Genomic DNA, 25,066 nt, shown 5'->3' with positions numbered 1-25,066 from the left:
GCCTGCTTCAGGATCTGGAGTGGTTCAGTCCATGTCTTACTCCAACCATCACTTCCTCAAGGACAATTGGACAACTTTTATTTTATTTTTGTTTTATTAAATTCATAACCTGCCCATTCCCAACCGTTGTTGGGCTCAGAGCAGCTTACAAACACGTTAAAACATTAAACAATACAGTAATACCATAACTCTGCAATAAACTAATAGTAATACTAAAACCTAAATTTATATCTACAGATGGTGAGCAAGAAGAAGAAGAAGAAGAAGAAGAAGAAGAGTTTGGATTTATATCCCCCCTTTCTCTCCTGTAGGAGACTCAAAGGGGCTTACAAGCTCCTTGCCCTTCCCCCCTCACAACAAACACCCTGTGAGGTGGGTTGTGCTGAGAGAGCTCAGAAGAACTGTGACTAGCCCAAGGTCACCCAGCTGGCGTGTGTGGGAGTGCCCAGGCTAATCTGAATTCCCCAGATAAGCCTCCACAGCTCAGGCGGCAGAGCAGGGAATCAAACCCGGTTCCTCCAGATTAGAATGCAGCTGCTCTTAACCACTACGCCACTGCTGCTCCTTAACCACTACGCCACTGCATAAAATGACAATATTCCAACCTATAATATACATCTCCTTGTCTCAAGATAATCCTTCAGAAGGCATCATAAGAGAGGTGGGGTGGACCAGGAAGCAGAGGCATATCTAGGGGAAATGTAGCCTGGTGCCAAATCTGAGCCCCCCCCCCCCCCCCCCGTATGGGTGGCTGCCCTACCCCACCACAACCAAACAACATTTTTTTTGCACCAGGTCTTGTAGTCAGTGTATGGACTCGGGGGAAAGGAGGAGGGGGGTGGGGTGATTTTCAGCCCCCCCCAGGACTAAATGGCCACAGACCAGGGACATTTGACCCCCCCATATGTCTCTCAGGGCGGTATGCCCCTGCCAGGAAGAACTGATAAACAGGAAAAGAAAATGAAGGGGAGGGTAGAGCGCTCAGTCAGATGCCTGTGCTGGTAGTCGGGGGGGGGGGGGAGGGGGGGCAGCAAGATGGTATAAGTAGAGAGTGGATCATGCAACACCAATTCTCTGTTTGGGACTGGGGGCAGGGGTAGAATGGTCCCACTCACCGAGGTTTAAGGAATCTACTGGAAGAATGCTCGGGGGGGGGGGGGCGGGGATTTCAGGGTTCCAAATGACGAGACCAGAGCAGGAACCTAGAAGGCAAAGCTCCCGGAAACTACCTGCTCAAGTTTCCCTCACTAGAAGCATCAAGTATACGAGAAGTCTAGAATGCAGCATGGGAAGCATCGAAGCATCAATTCAACACAGAAATAAAAAAGGGGGTCACAAAAGGGTGGCCAGGAATCGTTTCGAGGGACTGAGTGCAGACGTTCATCGTTGTAAAGAGCAGCAGTGGCGTAGGAGGTTAAGAGCTCGTGTATCTAATCTGGAGGAACCGGGTTTGATTCCCAGCTCTGCCGCCTGAGCTGTGGAGGCTTATCTGGGGAATTCAGATTAGCCTGGACACTCCCACACATGCCAGCTGGGTGACCTTGGGCTAGGCACAGCTTCTCAGAGCTTTCTCAGCCCCACCTACCTCACAGGGTGTTTGTTGTGAGGGGGGAAGGGCAAGGAGCTTGTAAACCCCTTTGAGTCTCCTGCAGGAGAGAAAGGGGGGATATAAATCCAAACTCTTCTTCTTCTTCTTCTTAAAGGGAAAGACCGAAAATGTTTTTGAAATGTTTTAGGAGATTTGTGCGGAAAGGGCCATTGTTTCCACCGTATCTCATTGTAGAATGAACATCTCTTGCTCTTGAGTTGCAATCTGGACTCTGGAGCTCATCTTCTCTTCCAGCTTTAGGCTTCAGCCCACAGTACGCTGACAAGTGAATAAGCCCCATAATGAACACAGGGAGTAAACTTGCACAAGACCGGGTCTCGTGAGATTATTGGCAGAATTTGTTTGCACTGGATTTTTTTCTAAAGCCTCCTTTCCATGGGCGTGGCGTTCTTCAGAATGGCAGTCCTCCTCGTTCGTCATTGGCGGCTGTCCTTTCTGTTGAACTCCTGGTGGGATTTCGGTTGGCGGAAGCCCTGTGAGCCTTGATACCTTGGGACAGAGAACAAAGCATATTAATTTAATTGCTCTTTCATCTCTGGGCACTACACTTGGAAGTTACATCTTGTGCCCTACCAGGACTCCTGCTATGTTAGATAAAATCAGCAATCCTCAGTATGTTTTGAAACTCCATAATGTTTTGCTGGCGCTCCAACCCTGCCCATTCATCCTGGTTTCGTCTCTGATGTCATACCTTCTTTTAGCACCTCCAAAAATTTGGAGATGCTTCAGAGGTCCGTGTCCAAGATGCTATCAACAACACACAAGCCTTTATTGGCATACAAAACAGGACAAAATTTTAAAACAAAACAAGGTTAAGAAATGCAGTTAAAACTACTAATTTCCAGTATAAAATTTGCAACAGTTTCACAAAAGAGCACATCAGAGCTGTTCAGGAGATTGGGTATCTTATAACACTCATGCCACTGAGAACATTGCAAGAAAATGGAATGCATGTATTTCATGTGTATCTAATTGTATTTAGGGCATCGAAACAAAGAATGGTCAAGTGTTTCAACCGTAGTCATATCACATGAACAAACTCTTTTAGAACGTTCCATATTCTTAAATCTTCCCTCCAGCAGAGCTGATGGCAGCACATTACATCTTGCAGTAGCCAAGGCTCTCCTCTGGGTGGGATTTATCAGCAGACGAAGATATGCTGCCATAATTCCACACTCGCATGGGATTAATAATGTAGTCGGAGAACAGGTTGTCTTGGCAGCAAGAGTCAAATTATGAAAATCAAGATCCAAGAGCCTATTCTTAACTAGTCTGAAGGCTTCCACCTTTGTGAGCATAAGGAGTGATTCCAAGGGGAAACCAATAGCTTCAACCTTTCTAAAGATCAACGTATACCATTCTGAAATAAAGTGATCTGATAACAGAGAGGGAATATAGCTATTGGATCCCACTAGAAAATGTATATGCAGCCAATATTTTATGGCCCTTATCCATGCCAAGGTTTCTAGAGTTGTTTGGCCCATCTCTATGCGCAACGCAGCATAAGGCACACATCTAGGGAGCCCCATTAGTTTCCGAAGGAATTTGGAATGTAATAAATTAAATGATGTATTTATTGCCGAAATCCAAATGGGGGAACCGTACAGTAGCAAGGAGCCAATCCTAGCCTCAAAAACCTTCAAAGCCGCAGGAATGTATTGATTGCCTTTACTGTCCAAGATGTTCCTATGTTTCGTCCAACAGAAGGGAGGGCAGAAGCTGGCCTGCAGGGAGGCCGGGGGGGAGGGGCTCAGTGGTGGGTGCAGCCTAGGAGCCAGCCTGCTGCTGCAGCACCCATCCGAGCTGCCCCCCTGAGCCCCACCCCTGAACCCTGCCCTTCCCCAGCCTCTCTGCTGGCTCCCATAAGTGGAGCTGGGGGGGCACGCGCAGGGAGCCGGTCATACCCCCAGGTGCCATTTAGGCCTGGTATGCCACTGAAAAAAAATGTAACATCAATATTCCTCATAACAATACTGTACAGGCTACTATCTTTTTTTAAAGGAAATGCCAGCTATTGATACCAGCAAGGGCGGGGGTGTGTGTGAGACCTTCCTCTTCACCCAGGCATTTGGGTTAGACTCCCCGGAAATCTGCTAGGTTTTTCAGCAGGAAATTTAAAACATTGTAATTCTGACTGCACTGTAAGGAACCTGGCTCAGAAACATTTCAGTGAAGAAAAATAGTCATAAAAGGGTTTTCAGAAGGGCCAGATTTAAAGAAAAATGAAACATTTCCAACACAAATAGGAAAAAATGAAGAGCGGAACTCCTCAGTGGAAATGATCTATTAATGTGCTAGAAACTTTTTTTTTATTGGGGGGATATCTGCGAAGCTACGGCGACTCTGTAGCTTCGCAGACATCCCCCTCAAATTAAAAAAGGGGAAAGTGACACATTCGTGAGATCAATAGGCAATGCAAACTTCATTCATCTACTTTTTACAGCAAAACTGCAAGCAGAGGAAACCTCCGTGCAGAATCTTTACGGAGAATCCGCGGCAGCACCCAAAATGGCAGGCGCAAGTAATGAAAATGAAAGTAAGAGGTTTGGGCGGGAGAAATAAAGTGTTTCCTTCCTGCTTTGTGTTCACTCAGCAGGCAGGAAATGTTTTTCCCCTGGGTTGGGGGAGGGGGGGAAAGATTGCTAGTTTAGTGATTTTTGTAAAACCCGGGCTAAGAGAAATAAAACGGGCTGAAGTCATTTTGGGAAAGAGAATTGTGCAAAGCTCCTCCCCAAAATGTTTTTTGTAACGTCCTCAAGACGTCATATTTATGCTGTGCAGAATCCACCACATAGATAGATAGATAGATAGATAGATAGATAGATAGATAGATAGATAGATAGATAGATAGATAGATAGATAGATAGATAGATAGATAGATAGATAGATAGATAGATAGATAGATAGATAGATAGATAGATAGATAGATAGATAGATAGATAGATAGATAGATAGATGGATAGATGGATAGATGGATAGATGGATGGATGGATGGATGGATGGATGGAGGGAGAGAGGGAGAGAGGGAGAGAGGGAGAGAGGGAGAGAGAGAGAGAGAGAAATGTAGCAAGCCAGGGATCTGGACTCTCCATCCAAAAAGTACCAAAAGCAAAGAAACAACTACTTACTCTGTTTCCAGGCGTGTTCCGCAGCTTTGGGAGCCGTCAGCATGGCAAAAGGATGCCGCGAGAGGTTACGAGGATGTATCAAGTGGCCCTGAGGGGGGATACAAGCTAAATGACACTACACAGGAACAAAGACCTTTTTCTCAAATAACCTGATCATAAGTCTTGCTGTGGGATGTGGAGTGGTGTGGTACGACTTGATCTCACCGTATCTTGGAAGCTAAATGGGGTGGGTACTTATATTTATATTTTACATTTCAACCCTGCCAATCTCCCAAAGTGACTCAAGGCGGCTTACATATATAGATATAGTACAGTGATGGCAAACCTTTTTAAGACAGAGTGCCCAAATTGCAACCCAAAACCCACTTATTTATCGCAAAGTGCCAACATGGCAATTTAACCTGAATACTGAGGTTTTCGTTTAGAAAAAAACGGTTGACTCCGAGGCATGTGTTACTTGGGAGTAAGCTTGGTGGTAGCCGTTGGCTTTGCTTTGAAGCAACCGTGCAACTCTTTGAACGGGTCAATCATGACCCTAGGAGGGTTTACTCAGAACCAAGCCCTATTGCCAGCAACCAAGCTTACTCCCAGGTAAAGGATCGTGCTTTAGTTCTTTGCATGAAAATCAGTGGGGTTTAACAGTGCTTAACAGGGTTACCTACACTGCTTCCCCAAAACTAGGTCTTAGGCTTAATGCTAATAATCAAGCCCAGCGGCCCAGGCCAGCCTAGATGTGTGGGGGGGGGGGGGGGCGATCCCCCCACATGATGAGTTCTGTTTGCGTGTGCCCACAGAGAGGGCTCTGAGTGCCACCACTGAGTTCGCCACCACTGATATAGTAAAACAATACAATAATATAAAAGCAGTGTAAAAGGTATAAGCATTAAAATCAATGACCAACAAAATGGCACAAAACCTACGTAAGAACACAAAAGAGCAGATATGCATGCTGCGCCCAGATGAAGGCATGGGAAAATATTAAGAAGGGGGTGCCCAGCTGGCCCGGTGGAAAAGGCCCGGCGGGACAACTCCTTTTTGCAGGCCCCGAGGAACTGAGAAAGACTCCACAGGGCCCAGATGTCACTAGGATGACTCTGCAGATGGAGGCAATGGCAAATCACCTCTGCTTTTCATTTGACTGGAAAGCCCCTTGGCTGGGTCGCCATAAGTCTGCTGCAATTTGATGTCACACACATACATTAACTCTTGATGTGGCAGCAAATAAATTCTTAAAAGCAGAATTTGTGTGCCAGTATATATACTCCTAGGCTGATTCCATGGAAAGAAATCTCAGACCAGGTTTTTGGGGACAGAGTGCTGGTAGATGTATACACACCACACATAAATGTATGTTCATATATGTATTTTTTTATGCCATTAAGTCGTAACTGAGTTATGGCGACCCCGTAGAGTTTTCAAGGGATGTTCAGAGGTGTTTTGCCTTAGCCTGTCTCTGCATCATGCCCCGATATTCCTTGGAGGTTGCCCATCGAAATGCTACCAGGACTAACCCTGCTTAACTTCTAAGATCTGACAAGATCGGGCCAGGACAAAAATCTGATTCAAACTTGTAACAACAAACAAAAGCAAACTGTGAAACGTTTAAGAGTCTAGTGGCGGAAGGACAGTGCATTAGAAGAAGCGTGCTAGCCCACCATGGCCTCAAAGGCAAGAATGGAATCGCCACCTACTTTTGTCGAGCTCTGCCAGCGGGAAGCCATAGGACCTGCCCCATAAATCCGAAAGACTTCTTCAACGGGAATGCTGTTCTGCAGACACAGACAGAGGGCCGACAGTCAGTTTGCCATCTTTCTCCCCCGTTTTTTAAATGAGAATTTTTATTTGTTTTACACCTCTAAATAGCACAAACATAGAAAGAGAAGAAGAAGAAGAAGAAGAAGAAGAAGAGAAGGAGGAGGAGGAGGAGGAGGAGGAGGAGGAGTTTGGATTTATATCCTCCCTTTCTCTCCTGCAGGAGACTCAAAGGGGCTTACAATCTCCTTTCCCTTCCCCCCTCACAACAAACACCCTGTGAGGTGGGTGGGGCTGAGAGAGCTCCAAGAAGCTGTGACTAGCCCAAGGTCATCCAGCTGGTGTGTGTGGGAGTGCACGGGCTAATCTGAATTCCCCAGATAAGCCTCCACAGCTCAGGCGGCAGAGCTGGGAATCAAACCCGGTTCCTCCAGATTAGATACACGAGCTCTTAACCTCCTATGCCAAATCCATACATACCATTTCAAATCCCTACATACCATTACCATCTCAGCATATGATGATAAAATCAGAGCTTCCCTTTCAGTCCTGTTGAGAGAGAGAATCTTCTGCCATTGAGACAATTTCCTGTCCAGATAAAATCAGAAAAAGGGGAGTGGGATAATTAAGTCGACTGAGCTAACAAATCAGAATTTGTGTCTCCTTTCTACACTTGTGTGATTGACCTGAAGATGAAGGAATCCCCAAAATCTATATTGGCCAAGCATAACACATACAGGCGAGTTCTTAACTGGGCGACATCAGAATGCATCAGAATGCAACTGCACTGGGCCAGTGGTATATCTGTCGCAAGATCCAAGTCTTAATATTCATCTCACTTACGTTTTCTCATTTCCCAAAGATGTTTGGGCTTCTAAATCACTGAGCCAAGATAAAGCAGCATTTGCAGCCAAGTCATGATGAGCCTGGAAAAAGAATACACACAAAATATACTTCCAAGCACTGACATTTACTTACAGTTCATCTTACCACAGTTTGTATATATGTGGCGTTGCTTCACAGGGATCTTAGTTTTCACCTGGTCCATGTGCATTGAGAACAGAGATTCAGCCAGGCCAGACTCTTGCTTCTTTGTTTTGAGAGATTTGCACAAAATTAGACATGGACTTCCTTGTGTCAGGAAAGGGCATCCAGACCACGGTGACTGACACATAGAATCTGTGGTCATCCAGCTTCCTTAAGTAACAGAACTGTTACTGAATGACCCCATAAACGTCTCTAGTTATGTAAGGTTCTGGTGCTTGGGGAGACAGCTTGAATTTTTACCAGTAAAATCCTTGTTCCCCTGGTGGAAATATGGTTGTCTGATATGATTATAATGGGAAGAAACTGTTAGCAGGGAAGCAACACAATGAAGATGTATAACAGTGATTCCCAAAGTGGGCGCCACCGCCCCCTGGTGGGTGCTGCAGCGATCCAGGGGGGCGGTGATGGCCACAGGTGCATTTGGGGGGCGATGAATAACTGTAAGGGGGGCGGTGAAAGCATAAAAGAAAGAAGAGAAGATTTAGAAAAAAATGATTTATGTATTCCGCTCACAACGCTTAATTTTTCTTTGAACAACGTAGTTCATAAATAGTTCATAAATAGTTTCATAATTTCAAAGTTCAATTATTCTAATTTACACCTTTCTTTACTATATTTTACGAAAAAGGTAGAAACATTAATACATATATCTTTCTGTTTAATTGCTATTAAAAATTTTAAAAAATTAATTTCCAGGGGGCGCTAAGTAATATTTTTTCTGGAAAGGGGGCGGTAGGCCAAATAAATTTGGGAACCACTGGTATATAATGTTCATAGCGAGCAGGAATTCTTCAGCTTTGAGCACTGCTCACCCATGGCCTTTCCCACACAAGTCACTTAGAACGTTTCCAGAATGTTTTCAATCCCCCCACCAAATTGCTACAACATTTGCCTGCACTCATCTCTTTCAAACGTTTCATGGCCACTGTAGGACGGACGAGGTTTGCTTATTCGTCGAAACAATGCTTTGTAGATTCATAGCTTTGATGCTCTGGAGATCCATTTAATTGATGCTGCGTTGATTCAACCACAACAGCAAAAATACCGCACAAAATGACAAAAATGAAGAGGCAAGGGGGAAAGGAGTGAGGTGAGGCGTGTGAAAAAGTAGTGGCCCAAGGGGAAGTTGGGTGTCGGCAGAGAGGGGTGGAAAACAGCCTGGCTTTTCATTGGGAAATATAAAATGTTTCAAATATGATCACACTTGAGAGAAGTCGGCTCATTTCGGGAAAATAAATGCTGTAAAAGTGTTTCCAAAAACAACGGAGAAAAATGTTTTTGAAACATTTTCAAAATCAAAGGGTTGGTGGCGTGTGTGTGTGTGTGTGAAGGAATGCAGAACTCCACAGAGGAAATGTTTTATTTCCAGCCTGAAAACATCATAATTGCAAATGTGGAAAAGGCCCGTGGCATTTTTCTCCTAATTTTCTTCCAAGGAGCTTGGGGTAGCTTACGTGGCCTTTCATTTCAGCCACACAGCAACCTTGTGAGGTAGGTTAGGTTGAGAGAGTGACTGGTGCACGGCCCTAGTTTCATAGCAGAGTAGGGATTTGAATGTGGATCTCCAAGGTCCTAATCCTGTGGTGGCGAACCTAAGGCACTCCAGATGTTCATGACCTACAATTCCCATCAGCCTCTGCCAGCATGGCCAATTGGGAATTGTAATCTATGAACATCTGAAGTGCCATAGGTTCGCCACCACTGTTCCAATACTCAACCCACTATGGCATAGGTGTCAAACTCGCGGCCCTCCAGATGTTATGGACTACAGTTCCCATCATCCCCTGCCAGCATGATGCTGGCAGGGGATGATGGGGACTGTAGTCCATAACATCTGGAGGGCTGCGAGTTTGACATCTGTGCTCTACGTGTTCCAAATACTTTGCTACCCTCCATGATGGGAACTGTAGTCCATAACATCTGGAGGGCCACAAGTTTGACACCTATGCACTATGGTGTACTGGTTCTCACTTTTAACTCTGATTGGCAGGGCTAATGGATCTAGCTGTTAACTGAGCTCTACATTTTACTTCCTTCCCCTCTTAGTAACTGGTAGCAAAAGCAAGTATTTCTGTTCATTGCTCTCCAAGCAGAATGTTTCAGACCTGGCCAAAACAAACACAAAACCCTCAACAAAGCTTGAGAATAGAATAACAATAAAATATTGCTTTACCAAGTCATCTAGAAAGTTGGTTTGCTTCTTCCCTTGGGGATCAAATGCATTTTCCCGAAGTCTGATGCCAACGTACTCTACCCTTCAACAGAAAGAACAGCTTGGAATTAAAGCAAGTTATGATTTCTTTGTGTAAGTTTGTGGAAAGGCCACATTCTCCCCAATCCCAAGAGTGCAAGGTGGATGAAACTATAGTATAGGGCCACCGACTCAAAGCTAGCAAGTTCCTAAAGATTTGGGGGCGGGGGTGGAACGGCAAGGCCTGGGGAGAAGAGGGATATAATGCCCTAGAGTGGCCTAGAGTCTGCCCTCCAAAGCAGCCATTTCTCCAAGGGAACTGATCTGTGTGGTTTGGGGATCAACTCAGTGGTGGGATCCAAAAATTTTAGTAACAGGTTCCCATGGTGGTGGGATTCAAACTGTGGCGTAGCACCAATGGGGATGGGCGGGGCACGATGGGGGCGTGGCCAGGCATTCTGGGGCTGTGGCAAGGACGCAGCTGCTGCGCTGGTCCTTGGGTGAGAAACGAATGCACGCAGGCGCAGGCTGACACGAACGCCGGTGCACCTCCTGCTAGACTGCTTCAAGTTCTGCGCACTACTGCTGAGAGGAGGGGCGTAACTAAGGCAAAAGTCACGTGACAAAATCACCAATTAGTAACCCCCTCTCGGCACACACAAATAATTAGTAACCTACTCTCGGGAACCTGTGAGAACCTGCTGGATCCCACCTCTGGATCAACTGTAATTTTGAGGTTTCTCCAGCCCCCACCTAGTGGCCCTTCACTCCAATCTCTCTCTCTCTCTCTCTCTCTCTCTCTCGCTTTATATATATATGGTGTATTGGTGACGATTCACTTTTTAAAGGGTTGCACAGACGTGTGAGCAAAGGGGGTCCCCGTCTCTTGCCCTGGAAGTATTAGCATCCTGCAAATACTTAAGCATCTTGAATTCTATCGTTTCATGAACAATGAGAAAAATGACCAGCAACCGTTTTCTAGAGCCCATTGTATTGTTTAGCACAACAGGCTTTACTGCTAGCATGGTAATAAATCGGATCCTGAGCAAAACGCTCCTCTGAGTTCTCTCAGAAAATGTATTACCTCAACTAAACATCTTTCAGGAATTGTGGTGCTCCTTGAGGCCCTGGATAAAATAAAGTGGGGAAATCCTTAGAAGTATATTGGGGTGGTGTTTAGAAACGCAATGAGCCACACCACTTTATTTCCCAGAATACTTTGGCTGGGAACCAAGCAAAGAAGAAGAAGAAGAGTTTGGATTTATATCCCCCCTTTCTCTCCTGCAGGAGACTCAAAGGGGCTTACAATCTCCTTGCCCTTCCCCCCTCACAACAAACACCTTGTGAGGTAGGTGGGGCTGAGAGAGCTCCGAGAAGCTGTGACTAGCCCAAGGTCACCCAGCTGGTGTGTGTGGGAGTGTACAGGCTAATCTGAATTCCCCAGATTAGCCTCCACAGCTCAGGCGGCGGAGCTGGGAATCAAACCCGGTTCCTCCAGATTAGATACATGAGCTCTTAAACTCCTATGCCACTGCTGCCCCCAAAGCAAAAGAGACTTGAAAACGTGGTCTCATCCTGTCCTCAGAAAAAAAAAGCACTATGGGAGCTGATACTGTTCTCTGGGTCATTCCTGGAGTACACCCCCCCCCCAGTTCAGTTTTACAACAGTCAGTTATATTGGGCAGCTAAACAGTTCCCAGCAAGGCCGGAGCGTGCACCCTGCACCCCTGCCCGCCCCCGGCACACCACGCCCTCACACCGGCACGCGGCCATTGCATCGCGCGCACCCCTATCCCCTTGGCGCTACACCACTGGTTCCCACTGTCCATATTGTTGTAGCTTCAGGATCTAAGTCTTCCATACATGGATCTATTTCAGGGACAACAGCTGACCCCCTAAAGAATGCAGATGTATTTCTCCCTTTTGCTCAGAAAAGGTATCACTTAAAAGAACTCGACGAAAATGTGAGACTATGAGTACACGATATCAAATGCAGCAGCTGTTTGACATGTGTTGATATTTAGTACCTTGCAGAACACTGCTGACTGGCATAGGGAGTGGAGATTTTGGGGGTGGACTTGGTGGAGCCTGATGAGGGTGGGGAGCAGTGGTGGGATCCAAAAATTTTAGTAACAGGTTCCCTCGCCAGCCCGCCCCCCTCAGCAAAGGGGGCAGAGGCGTATCTAGGCAAATCTGAGCCCTGGGAAAAACCTGAGTTGGATGCCCCCCCCATGGGCAGCCACCCCACCATGACCCCCCAAATTTTTTTTGCACCAGGTCATTTCTAAATCATCATCACATTATAGAAAATGCCCCAACTCACAAATCTGAACACAGCAATGGTAAGACACACAGGTTCTTTGATCGAGACTGGTGAGATAAAAGGTACGAAAGGCTGAGCATCCATGAACTGCAGTACCTGAAAGGGATTAACCCAGTTCAGGGAGTTACATTATTAGTCGCAATTGCTATATGGAATCTTCATGTTCAAAGGTAGTATGCCTCTCGGGGAGGCGAGGGCGTGGAGACGGAAAAGCGGACCCAATTAGTAACCCCCTCTTGGCACACACAAATAATTAGTAACCCACTCTCGGGAACTGGTGAGAACCTGCTGGATCCCACCTCTGGTGGGGCGGGACCTCAATATCATAGAATCCATCTTCCAAAATGGCCATTTTCTCCAAATGGACTCATCTCTATTGGATGGAGATCCATTGTAATAAATGGGAATCTCTAGCCAGCACCTGGAGAACTGGCAAGAAGCTACTTACAAAAGTTTTCCTATTTCTTTCTTCAAGTGTTTCCTCTCCATGAGCTGGCGCAACGGCCCGCAGTGAAATCTTGCTTCAGACCCAATCAAACGAAACCTGGAAACACAGTAAAAGAATTTTTCAAAAACAGAGATAGATTTTTCAGGCCAGAAAGTCAATGAAGGAAAATGGGAAGAAGGACATTGTGTTCCTCTGTCAAGTGCTGCGATAGTGCCAGTGCTACAAATGTTGACAATCGCCACCATTTTGTTTGCTCTGTTTCTAACAACTCTCATTATAGTAATAATGCAAGGCATGGGGGCCCCATTCGAAACCCTACTTAATAATTAAGAATGCAGAAACGTGGCATTCCCAGCCTCCAGGTGGGGTCTGGAATTTTCCAAGAAGAAGAGGAGGAGTAGTAGTTTGGATTTATGTCCCACCTTTCTCAAGGTGGCTTGCAAACTCCTTTCCCTTCCTCTCCCCACATGAGACACCTGGTGAGGTAGGTGGGGATGAGAGACTTCTGAGAGAACCGTGACTAGCCCAAGGTCACCCAGCAGGAATGTAGGAGTGCAGAAACACATCTGGTTCACCAGGTACGCCTCTGCCATTCAGGCGGAGGAGAGGGGAATCAAACCCGGTTCTCCAGATTAGAATTCACCTGCTCTTAACCACTACACCATGCTGACTCCCGAGGCTAGCGCTCAGTTCTCCGGGAGAAAATGGCCACTTCGGAGTATGGACTCCATGGCATTATACCCTACTGAGGTCCTTCCCCTCCCCAAAAACGACCCTTTGCAAGCTGAACCCCCAAATCTCTCAGAGTTCCCTACCTGACAATCCTACCGAGAGGTCATCTCACCAACCTAAGCACAAGCTCTGCTTCTGCATCCAAAACTAAGAGTTTATTGCAAGCTCCACCTCCAAATCTCTCAGAGTTCCCTACCTGACAATCCTACCGAGAGGTCATCTCACCAACATAAGCACAAGCTCTGCTTTTGCATCCAAAACTAAGAGTTTATTGCCAGCAGGTGGCTGCCAACTCTTCTTAAAAAACTTCTAGACTCACGTGGTAGTGGATTTCTAGATCCATCTGGAAGTGGTTCTAAAATTCCTGGAGATTGATTTGGGGCTGGCGTCTGAAGAAGGAGGTTAGAGGATGGACCTTGACACTCGATAACGCCCTCCAACAAAGCCATTTTGTCCAGGGAAGCTGACCTCTGTTGTCTGGAGATCAGCTGAAACTCAAGATCTCCAGTCTCCAGTCTTTAACAGGAGATTAGCAAACCTATCTGGAGTTCCCCATAGGTTCAGTACCAATGCAAGGGTCCAGGTACCTGAGCACTAGGTAATCCAAAAAGTGGGGAGGACGAGGATTACATGTCGTGTGCCTGACAAGATCCCAAGAAAGAAGGTCTTGATACACAGATACTCTTCAGGCAGGCAAAAATCTCACTTTGGGGAAAAGATGGTGACTTGGAACCAGGAGAGCAAAGGTAGGGACCTCAGGTTCAGGTGCTGGAGCATCTGGATCGTGATCAATGCCTCGTGCAAAATGATAGCCTCACCGGGCCACCTGCGTCCAATTCATCCATGAGAGCAAGTTTAGGCTGTTGAGCTGGACAGGGAAATCTGTGCAATTATAACCCTGTCTGACTTGCAACTGTTTTACGGCATGACAAATCCAACCCAATTGTAGCATGTCAAATGCATAACCAACTCAGACTGCAAAAGCAGTCAGCCAAAGAACAAGGTTGACCCCAGCAAATCACCACTCAGGCTTGGTGGGCTGTGAGGGGCCGGAAATTCAGCATGTTCACTTCCTGCCTCATGAAGAAGAAGAGTTGGATTTATATCACCCCTTAGGGGGGAGGCAGGAAGTGAACATGCTGAACTCAAAGGGCTTACAAACTCCTTTCTCTTCCCCCTCACAACAAACACCCTGTGAGGTAGGTGGGGCTGAGAGAGCTCAGAAGAACTGTGACTAGCCCAAGGTCACCCAGCTGGCGTGTTTTGGAGTGTACAGGCTAATCTGAATTCCCCAGATAAGCCTCCACAGCTCAGGCAGCACAGCTCAAACCCGGTTCTTCCAAATTAGAATATACCTGCTCTTAACCACCACACCACTGCTGCTCCAAAGACCATCTCCCTGCACCCTTCCAAGATCCAGCAATGTGAAATTCTTCCACTGAAGACTAACAGTGTCTCTCCCTGGGTAACATTTCTCTTCCACCACCAGGGAGAACAATTCTAAGGAGAACCACAGGAAATAAAATAGAGCTTTTCATCTCGGCAGTTGGCCTTTCAATTTAGACCTGGATCATGTTGACGCTTACCACATATGAGAAATTTTAAGAAAACTTCCGCCCTTTTCTGATAATGGAAACAGGCATTCATAACTCAGTCTGTTAAACTCACCCAAAGCCGAAATGAATTGTTGAAGGTTTTACAAGCTACTTCTCTTCTTATTTGGAAAGTAAAATAGGAAAATTGCAGCTTACCTTAGTGAAGTAAGTAAATCCATTGGCAGAAAAATCCAAACCCCCCACCCAAACAAACAACCCTTTCCCCCCAGTGTGCCACAGACCCAAACCACCCCAAACCCAAACCATCCCCAAACCCAAACCACCCCCAAACAAACAACCCTCCCCCCCCCAGTGTGCCACAGAGTGCCACAGATTAAAGAATCTCATTACTTTGGAGAATCCCTGCTCAATGGGCATTAAAATGGTGCATGGCCTCTGGGGATTCTCTGGCTGAATATCACCGGGAAAGCATTTCGTCCCCGACCAGATGAAGAGGTTCCTCTGTTCTGGCTGGTGCCGTTAATGGGAGCTTCCCTGCTGCTTGGGAGAAGCGCAAGAATTTTTATCTGTTGCTTGGAAACACTGTGCTGCAAAGCCGAAATTTGGAGAAAGACAGCCAGTGGCTCTCCTTGGAATGTGCTTGGTAGGCTGTGAGCCAACCAGAGCGCAAGAGATCTGCATGCCCAGGCATTGGATTGCACAGCTAAATGTCTCTCAGTCAGCTTCCCCTGCTTCAAGATCATAAGCCACAGCTTTGATGGGGCCACTGTCATTCCCTCACCCAAGGCCTTTTTCGCGCGGCTGCCCCCAGGCCCTGAGCTTTTTTAGCCCAGTTGTTCCCTAACCTGACTATGTCCTCCGCCCCCTTTTCTGAGGCCTGTCAGGTGCAACAGCAACCACTTCCTCTTGCAAAGTCACAGGCAGCTATATCAGCATCTGGTATAGTCCCAGTTTTGTGTAATGAGCTAGCTTGGACTGGACACTCTAGAAAAGGACAAACTGCAGGGCTAAGGGTCAGACGAGGAAGGCAGGACAGCCACAGAAAGGCAGAGCCTCTCACAGGTGGGTCCCATGAGCTTCACCATTCCTTTGCCCTTCTCTGCTGTAGTGGGTTGCAGGAGACCCGTTCCTCACTCTGACTGCAGCCACAGAACGGCAAAGCTACTATTCCTCAGGAATATGTAGAGCAAGAGGAACTCTCTGCTACCGCGTGGATTCTGATTTAGTTGACATAAAGCACTCAAGAGCCAATAAAAAAATCTTTAATTTACTGTGAGGTAAAATATTCCTCAAGAAACGAGCAAAATCAAAATAATGTATCTGAAGCTTGAGTTCGTAACTCTGCACACTAAACTACTGGTAAGTAACTCTTTTAGTTACCGTTCATTTGTTTCACATTTCAAGTTCTAGCTGAACTGTAAACAATCTGTTCTCACCTAACTACCCACTTCTATATCCTGAGAGCTTTGTTTAAACCAACCCCTCAGTGTGAAGGCTTAGCTTAACTGCCGTAACTGCCGCTGATAGAATGTTCATGTTACCGCTGCCTTCGGTAACTTATGGGGCTTTCCGCACTGACAGAGTTGTACTGGTTTCTATCTAGGTTCACCTCAGTGTATCCGCACTGCAACTGAGCTCAGCGTTGTTTTGTCTCAGTTTCCCCCCCCCCTCAGAACTGCGACATCCCTGTTGCAGTTATGAACTGCACCTTTCTGCTGGAACAAGGTCGATACCGCTTCGAAGCTTCGAACGGATCGGAACAACACCTCATCCGTTCAACCAATCAGGAACCGCTTTTGTGGCATATGCAGAATGGGAGAGTCGTGGCGGGCATGTAACTGTAAACTGAAAACTGTAAAAAAAAGAATGCTTCCGTTTCCCATGGTAACACAAGCTCCAATCACGATCGAGGAGCGAAACAGGCACCAAGATGATCCCGCCCACTTAGCTCAGTTCCAGGGGGCCAAGTAAGTTGCTGTGCGGACAGCCTGGAATCGCCCCCCACTGAAGGGAACCGAGTCGATCTTAGTTCCCTTCTGTAGTGCGGAAAGCCCCTTAAAGTGGTTCTAGGGGTAATTTTAAAGTGATTTGGCAGCAAAACGGAAGAAAGCGCAAGAGACCGGAGATTCCTCGAGAGCAGGGGATTCTTTATTGCCAAGTGAACTCTCAAGCAGCTCAGCCAAAGACCGCGCTGCGAATCCCAGCGCAAAACTTTTTCTACACACAAGAAAGGGGAGGGGGTAAAGACCAGGAAGGGGGCAGGTCCCTTACCCCACAACACTAGAAAACATCAACATATCAAACTAGAGATACAGTTACAACTTTTATGAATGGGCCGGTGAAGCCTCCTGGACGGGCGTCTTCTCGCGGTGTTGCAGAAGCAGGGAGTCGGGAGTGTTCCATTCATAAAACCTGAGCGATTGGTAACACACCCAAGAATCGTATTATCAATGGGTGTTGGACCTTGTCCTGTCCTGAGGCTCCTGCCTCTTGGTTCTAAACAAAAGGAAGTTCAAATGACCCAATGATGATGCAGGAACGCTCTTCAACTGCTGGAACATCTGGGGTCACTATTATCAAGAGTTAATTTGTAAATCCAAGGGTTTTGACTTTTGGTGATGGGATTTCCTGGGTGTTGGCTTCTGTTGTCTTCCAGGGCTGCTTTTCCTTGAGTTCTAATACGAACTGCTATAAGCTATTATAATCTATATATCCATTCTACTTAAAAACAGCAATTTCCCAAACGTGATCATAAACGCTATTAAGCGTACACACAAAATTATAGATATATGATATATATATGTACTGATATATATATGTACTGAAACAAAATAAAGAGAGGATTGTTCAAGCAATGGATTGTTCCATTGTTCCATATCAGTACATATGTATATGTACTGATATATATATATATGTACTGAAACAAAATAAAGAGAGGATTGTTCAAGCAATGGATTGTTCCTAATAAGTGGTTTCTTTTGTTACTGGCACACATTATCTTTTTATTTTCTTTTGCTTCATGGGGCATGTTAGGGTGAAAGGGGGGTTATTCTTAGACTTAATTTTCATTTCTCCAGCAGTAACAGTCACTCCTGAAACTTTCTCCCAGCATGCAATCTCTTCACATGCCCCACCCAAGCTAAAATTTTGGGGCTCAATGTCACAAAATTTATAGCTCTCAAGTAAATAGACAATAGCAATAAGCAACATACATGTACTTGTTAACAGAGATCAACCAATGGTCCCATACAATGGTCCCATAACCACAGCAACTTAAAGCGTCAGCAACTAAATTGTCTCTGTTACAGAACTCAGAGAAAACTCAGTTTAGTTTGCTAAGCTGTGTTAGAAGCCATGCTCTTCCTGCTCCTTAGGTATTCAGGAACCATTCCTGTGGTTGTTGTCACGTTTAGAAGCTGTGTGGGAATATCTGGAAAATTTGATTACATGTAGGAAAAACTGAACTGAAAATAATCTTAATAATCTGTCGTTCTGTTTAGTGTTATCTGTGACATTTGATCAGTTGCAGGAGTATAACATCCTACTTCTCCCATACATGGATACTTACATCCCTCGACTGTTCATAAAAGCCTGAGCAAAGCTGAGAGGTTGCGTCTATGAGAGAACTCCCTCGTAGGGTACTTGTTATGAAGATAAAATGGAAGAGGGGAGCTACTGGAGAGAAAAGTACGATCTGAGCAGTGGTGGGATCCAAAAATGTTAATAACAGGTTCCGATGGTGGTGAGATTCAAACAGTGGCGCCGCCCCACACACGCACCTCCAGTCCCTATTGGGCAGGGGGGTTGCTTTAGTAACCCCTTCTCGGCACTCAGAAAAAATTAGTAACCACTTCTAGAGAAGTGGTGAGAACTGGTTGGATCCCACCTCTGGATCTGAGTATCTAACAAAACCACCACAAATAACAATGCCAGGACCTATGGTGCTCCAGATGTTCACAGACTACAATTCTCATCAGCCCCTGCCAGCATGGCCATCTGGCCCTGGGGAAGAGGTGGGCACTCAGCCAACAAGTTTCTCCATTTTCCCGGGGGCTGCTATTACTTGTACGAGGCTGGGGTGACATTGCAACTCTCGAACATATATAAAGCAGTTTTATATTAAATCGGACCTCAAGATCAATATAGTCTACTCGGGCTGGTTTGTGTTTTTTTTTTTAAGGGGCAGGTGCTGGGGGTTCCCCCCCCCCCCCCCCCCCCCCCCCGCAAACGTGCTCAGCTGCGCCCCTCCAGTTCCTTCCAACTTTCCCCAGACTTTGCACGTGGAAGAGAGAGAAATTTTCTCACAAACCAGGGGGCATACATTGAAAATGCTGGGGGGGAAGAATTAGGACTAATAAAAGGAAACACTTCTTCACGCAACGTGTGATTGGTGTTTGGAATATGCTGCCACAGGAGGTGGTGATGGCCACTAACCTGGATAGCTTTAAAAGGGGCTTGGACAGATTTATGGAGGAGAAGTCGATCTATGGCTACCAGTCTTGATCCTCTTGATCTGAGATTGCAAATGCCTTAGCAGACCAGGTGCTCGGGAGCAGCAGCAGCAGCAGCAGGCCATTGCTTTCACCTCCTGCAAGTGAGCTCCCAAAGGCACCTGGTGGGCCACTGCGAGTAGCAGAGAGCTGGACTAGATGGTCTCTGGTATGACCCAGCAGGCTCTTTCTTAAGTAGCCCCCCCCCCCCCCCCCGCATCTTCCGTGCCCTCCCAGGGGCTTGCAGGTGCCACCGAAAGGATCTCCCCCCCTTTCTCCCAGCGCCTCTTGTCTTGCCCTGCAGGCAGCTGCCTCTTATCCAATCCGGGGTGGATCAGCAGCAGAGGCGAGTCCTTGCCCGGAAGGGAACCGCCCCGGGGCTGCTTCGGGAAGCGGAGAAACGAAACCAAACCAGCCAGCGGGGAATCGAAACCAGCTCCCTTCTTCGTCCTCCACTTCCTCCTCCTCCCGCCCCATTGCGGAGGCTGCAGCCATGGCCGAGGAGGGTCCCATCCGGGAGCTCTGCCAGGAATCCACTTGCTCCATCTGCCTGGACTTGTTCAGGGATCCCGTCCTGATCCCCGGGTGCGGCCACAGCTTCTGCCGGGCCTGCCTGACCCAGAGCTGGGGGGAGCCGGCGGGGGCGGACACCTCCTGCCCCCAGTGCAGAGGGCCGGCGCGGGAAGGGGACCTCCGGCCCAACCAGCACCTGGCCAACATCGTGCAGGTAACCCGGAAGCTGCGTCCGGAGAAGGGCCCGGAAGAGGCAGCAGGTGAGAAGGAGGCCGGAGGGGAGGGGGGCGTCTGCCAGCTGCACCAGGAGCCCCTGGAGCTGTTCTGCCGGGAGGACGAAGCCCCCCTCTGCCTGGTCTGCAGCAGATCCCAGGAGCACAGAGATCACCAGGTGATCCCCCTGGAGGAGGCAGCCGGAGAGGAGAAGCCACCTATTGCAGCCAAGAAGGAGAGAGTGTGCCAGAAGCACCAGAAGCCGCTGAAACTCTTCTGCAGGGACGACGAAGCCCCCATCTGTGTGGCCTGTGACCGGTCCGGGGAGCACCAATATCACAAAATCGTTCCTGCGGAGGAGGCTTCTCAAGAGTACAAGGATCAATTCTGCAAATGTCTGGAGATTCTGCGGAAGAAGAGAAAAGCAATTCTGGTGTATGAAGCCCACATAACGGAGGAAAGCCAAGACCAGCTCAAGCGAACCAAAGAAATGCAGCAGAAGACGGTGGCCAAGTTCAGGCAACTGCATAAGTTTCTGGAGGAAGAAGAGAAACTTCTTTTGGCCCGGATGGAAGAGGTGGAGAGGGAGATAGCAGAGACAAGGGACCAGCACCTGGCCAGATTCTCTGAGGAACTCTCTTCCCTTGAAAGCCTCATCCGGGAGATGGAGGAGAAGTGTCAGCAGCCAACAGGTGAACTCCTGTGGGATACCAGGAGCACCTTGCAGAGGTATGAAGAGAAGGCAGAGTTTAAGTTTTTAATGCCTACACAGAAGTGGCCCATCTGGGACGTCCCGGATTTAAATTCTATTTTGAAGGTTATCAAGAAGCAAACCCAAGACACTCTGGATTCTGGACTTCACCTGCAGAAAGCAAATGTGGCTCTGGATCCAGACACAGCCCATCTCGCACTCATCCTGTCTGCGGATCGAAAAAGTGTGAGAAGAGGTCAATATGATAAATCTCGGTGGAAGGATCCTGAGAGATTCGAGAGTTCTCCTGCTGTGTTGGGCTGTGAGGGATTCACAGGAGGCCGCCATTTCTGGGAAGTCCTTGTGGGAAGCAAGGGAGGATGGTATGTGGGGGTTGCCAGAAAGTCTGTGAGGAAGGGATTGCCTACCTTCAGTCCCGAGGAAGGTGTCTGGGCTGTGGGGAAGAGGGAGCCCAACTCCCCGGCTTTCATAAAAGACCATGACCCTCCCCTGTCCCTGAGTGGGGAGCTCAAGAGGATCCGAGTCTGTCTGAACTATGCCGAGCAACGAGTGGCCTTTTTCGATGCTGACCGAGGAGCCCTCATCCACGAATACTCTGGAACCTCCTTCTCTGGAGAGACCCTCCTGCCCTTCTTTTTGGTGCATGGAGAAGGCCTCCTCAAACTCTGTTAAGACCTTCCCTTCGCACCAGGAGCATCAAGAAGAAAATATTGTTTCACAAAAGTTCCCTCCTTTCGCCCTGTAAAGGCCTCTCCAGACGCCCAAACTGATGGGTGTAAAATGGAGATATTTTCCCTCTCCATTCCCCTTTTTTTCTTTGTATATCTCTCTGAAACTAACAGTAACGTGTTTCACTTTATAAAGAATAACAGGCTGGTTGTCAAGGAGAGCTCTGAATTGACACCCCCCCCGCCCCCCTTCCTCTGAGTCACAAGAACAACTAAAAAAGTCCTGCAGAGGAAAACGAGGCTCTGCAAATGTAAGTTAGTATTCTGGACTTTCTCTTTTTGTTGGTTTATGGGGCACCACCTGTTAGGATTTGCCTCTTTTCAGCATTGCCTTTTCTGAAAGGCTCTGAAGATCCTTCCCTGTTGAGGTTGCTACATTCATCGCGGTTGTGTTTCAGATACCAGTACCTGCAAAGATGTTATGCTTATAATAAAGTTGTGTTACCTTGAAATAGTCTACTTTGAGTCTGCTCTCAAGGGTCTTGGGTGAAGGTCTTTCATGTCATCTGCTACTTATTCCCTTTAAGTAGGGGAGTAAGTAGCAGGAATCTTCTATATGCCAAAAAAAATGCTCTACCAATGAGCCACAGATCCTCTCCTTTTCTCGCAGGGCTTGCGTCAGGGAAGTATTTGATTCCCTCCCCACACAGAATCCCAAAGAAAGCACCGACTGGCTTGCAAATCACCTACCCCTTCCTTCACAGAACGATCCTGGACAGAGAATCTACCTGATTATGTTTTATTTCCTTGCAACTCTGTTGGTATATATACCAGTGGTGGCGAACCTTTGGCACTTCAGATGTTATAAACTACAATTCCTATTAGCCCTTGCCAGCATGGCCAATTGGCCATACTGGCAGGGGCTGATGGGAATTGTAGTCCATAACATCTGGAGTGCCAAAGGTTCGCCACCACGGATATATACAAATGTCAACTCTTCAGTTGTGAAAGAGTTAATGATGCTGTTTGTTAGTAAACATTAGCTAGATCAGCATAGCCAGTGGGGGCATTGAATAACTGATTACCTGCATTAGTGAAGTTGTCTATTGATTCCATTAATGAAGTGGTCCATCAGTCAATGAGTACTGAATATATTACCATAGACCGTGGCCCCTTCCCCACATGCAGAATAATGCACTTTCAATCCACTTTCACAATTGTTTGCAAGTGGATTTTGCTATTCCGCACAGTAAAATCCATCTACAAGGTGGATTGAAAGTGCATTATTCTGCATGTGCGGAAGGGGCCTGTGTGTTTCCAAGCACGTATGCACTAGAAAGGAAGTTGTGAAACTTTTCTTCCCTGAGTCACTCCTTCTCACAATGTAGAAACAGCTCAGCTTAGAGGGGTGTTGTTTTCTTCCGTGATACTCTCTCCTCCTATTTGCTTAGCAAACTTTATTTAAGCTAACCAGCAGCACCTCTGCTAACTAAATATACTTTTCACCAACAAAACTCAAACTAAATATACTTTTCACCAACAAAACTCAAACTAAATATACTTTTCACCAACAAAACTCAAACTAAATATACTTTTCACCAACAAAACTCAGAGACGAGGAAAGTGGGAATTAGTCATTTATTTTGAACATGATAAATTTGTTCAGACGGCTAATGAGAAACAGCTGAATAACTGCGCCTCAACAGATGGCTGAAGAGAAAAGGAAAATTTCCTTCCTTCAACTAGACATGGTGATAGGAAGGGACTGGCCCGTGTCATTCTGGATCTCCCAAGAATAAGTACTCCCCACCCTGTCTGGCGGATCTGATTCTGTTTGTAAAATTCACTGGACATTATGAGAAAGGTACACTTCCATTGCTAAGGTGGGTGATCTGCAACTTCTTATACTTAACCCAACCCAACCCCCTCTCCAAACAAAACAGCTTTGCTGTACAATCAGAAGAAGGAAGGGAAGAATTAGACTGTCTGGTGGATCAACAGTTTAGTTTGCGAGGACGGTGGTTGTCACTGCCTTTTTAAAAAAGCCCACAGAAATCGCTTGGGCGCCCAAGGGGTGAGAGAGTCCAGGTTAAGTTTCCATTTTCAGCTCGATTTCTCCTCAGACCGTGTAGTGTGAGGCCACCAGGCAGAGGGTCTCATTCATCCATTCGTCCGGCAGGCAACCTTCCTTTGAGAACTTGTGGAGACGTGCTGTTCAAAGTCTGGGCTGAGAGGACAGCTTGGCCTTCAGGTTGTCGGCAAGTTTGTCCAGGAACTCAAAGGTGTTCAAGTAGTCGGAGCGCTGCACACTGGGGTGGGACAAGAAACAGATGGGTCAATGTTGAGAATGCATGGAGTTCAGGGTTATCCCCCAAACCTTTCAAAAAACAGGACGCCACGAGGAAAGCTCTTCACGTAATCACCTTTCTCACTGCAGGATTTTGGAGCACCTGATATAATTTTTGCTACTGTAGAATGCCCTCATAGAAATATAGAAAATTTAAGGTTCAACATTTTCCTCACAGCATACAGACTAACAGTAGTCTGACAAGAACTGCAGCCCCTGCTAATTGTGACAATGGTTAATTCTGAGGGGGCAGAATTTGTCTATCTGTATTTTTTTAGAGACATCGATACATTTTACATATAACAGCAAATGCTTTCTATCATATTTGCATCAAACCTTTATTTATTAGCTACTGGTGCAGGCCAGGGTGGGAATCCTAAATGACTTCTCTCTTTTCAATTAATTCTAGTACACTTGTACGATGGTTGTTAACATGCTCCCCATTGTACTTTGGTATAAACCCTGATGCTGTAAACCCTGATGGCCAAATATTTATCACAAATCCCAGATTCTAAACAACGCTGGGTATTGACTCGAGCCAGATGTTTTTTCCCCTGCCCTTTTGCAAGGCCGGATTGTGAAGCGACCTCTATTACATAGAGTATGCCCCTTCTGTCCCACCATGGTGGGAACACTGGACCACATTTTATGTTATTGCCCAAAATATAACCCACAGAGGGAAGCTTTATTACTACCGATAATGGGAAATGTGCCTTCCAAAATATCAATCCCAAAATTGCTAAACAGTAATGATCTTTTTACACTTGGGAGAATAGCCAATTATTTGCTGCAAGTCATGTCCTTAAGAGGTATGTAAAATACGCTAATATAAAATTATATTTAAATGCGAAATACTCTATACCCCTGGTACTCCTGGGTTATTATAGAAGGTGTATACAAGGAGCTCATTGTTATTTATTGCATTTTAATGGAAATTTAATTAATTTATAGTAGTAATTAGTATATACCATTTATAGATCCTGGGGAAGGTTATACCTTTTTAGTAAATAGGCTGTGAATAACGAATGGCTAGAAATATCTTAATCCTGCCTTTTAACTGTAGTTATACTATATCTGTTCACAATTCCGCGTACAATGGAATGGTCAAAATTTTTTAATCTATGTTATATTTTTATAAATGAAGTGTGATCTTAGAATGTAAAACTACTCACAGACGGCATGTACAACTCTTTTAAATTTAATAACTGTCTATATTCACGCTTGTATACCTTATGCTAATAAAGGTCTATTGTGTGTGACAATGGTTGTTTTTTTAACAAAATCTGTATTTTTATTTTTTTAATGCTGGCCTTTATTGGTTGGGATCCACTCCGCCC

The 25,066-nt window shown here is 46.3% G+C and overlaps 3 protein-coding genes across 5 annotated transcripts in view; 1 reads left to right on the top strand and 2 right to left on the bottom strand.

Moving 5' to 3' along the window:
• Positions 1–1,704: 1,704 nt before the first annotated feature.
• LG02H2orf80 (linkage group 02 C2orf80 homolog) lies at positions 1,705–15,364 on the bottom strand. 3 transcript variants are annotated; one of them, XM_048485621.1, is made up of 8 exons: positions 15,177–15,364; positions 12,499–12,594; positions 9,710–9,791; positions 7,333–7,415; positions 6,990–7,077; positions 6,429–6,506; positions 4,738–4,825; positions 1,705–2,098 (listed from the first exon to the last, which is right to left on the bottom strand). In XM_048485621.1, exons 2-8 carry the CDS (start codon positions 12,537–12,539, stop codon positions 2,001–2,003), a joined length of 558 nt encoding a protein of 185 aa, XP_048341578.1. In that variant the 5' UTR covers positions 12,540–12,594; positions 15,177–15,364; the 3' UTR covers positions 1,705–2,000. The 3 variants fall into 3 exon arrangements, with proteins under 3 accessions (XP_048341578.1, XP_048341579.1, XP_048341580.1); XM_048485622.1 differs by having other exon boundaries at positions 1,705–2,090; XM_048485623.1 differs by lacking the exon at positions 6,429–6,506.
• A 4,256-nt stretch (positions 15,365–19,620) lies between these two features.
• On the top strand, positions 19,621–21,894 carry LOC125427480 (E3 ubiquitin-protein ligase TRIM7-like). Its single transcript, XM_048486957.1, has one exon. The coding sequence runs from the start codon at positions 19,770–19,772 to the stop codon at positions 21,384–21,386; it is 1,617 nt and encodes a 538-aa protein (XP_048342914.1). The 5' UTR covers positions 19,621–19,769; the 3' UTR covers positions 21,387–21,894.
• A 1,112-nt stretch (positions 21,895–23,006) lies between these two features.
• The window catches only part of IDH1 (isocitrate dehydrogenase (NADP(+)) 1), a 32,889-nt gene continuing 30,829 nt past the window's right edge, over positions 23,007–25,066 (bottom strand). The window contains exon 9 of the mRNA XM_048486044.1: positions 23,007–23,691. Coding sequence (XP_048342001.1) covers positions 23,598–23,691 — 94 coding nt within the window. The 3' untranslated portion in view covers positions 23,007–23,597. The remainder of the gene's footprint in view (positions 23,692–25,066) is intronic.

The sequence above is a fragment of the Sphaerodactylus townsendi genome, linkage group LG02 (genome assembly GCF_021028975.2).
Source record: "Sphaerodactylus townsendi isolate TG3544 linkage group LG02, MPM_Stown_v2.3, whole genome shotgun sequence".
Lineage (NCBI taxonomy): Eukaryota > Metazoa > Chordata > Lepidosauria > Squamata > Sphaerodactylidae > Sphaerodactylus > Sphaerodactylus townsendi.
This window is presented reverse-complemented; position numbering and strand designations above follow the sequence as displayed.

Excerpts from the sequence above, each read along its gene's own strand:
- LG02H2orf80 (XM_048485621.1), bottom strand. The coding sequence starts at position 12,539 with ATGGAGAGGAAACACTTGAAGAAAGAAATAGGAAAACTTTT. Across the intron at positions 9,792-12,498 it reads AAAGAAATAGGAAAACTTTT|GGTAGAGTACGTTGGCATCA; the intron begins GTAAGTAGCTTC and ends TTTCTGTTGAAG. Across the intron at positions 7,416-9,709 it reads CCAACTTTCTAGATGACTTG|GCTCATCATGACTTGGCTGC; the intron begins GTAAAGCAATAT and ends TTCTTTTTCCAG.
- LOC125427480 (XM_048486957.1), top strand. The coding sequence starts at position 19,770 with ATGGCCGAGGAGGGTCCCATCCGGGAGCTCTGCCAGGAATCCACTTGC.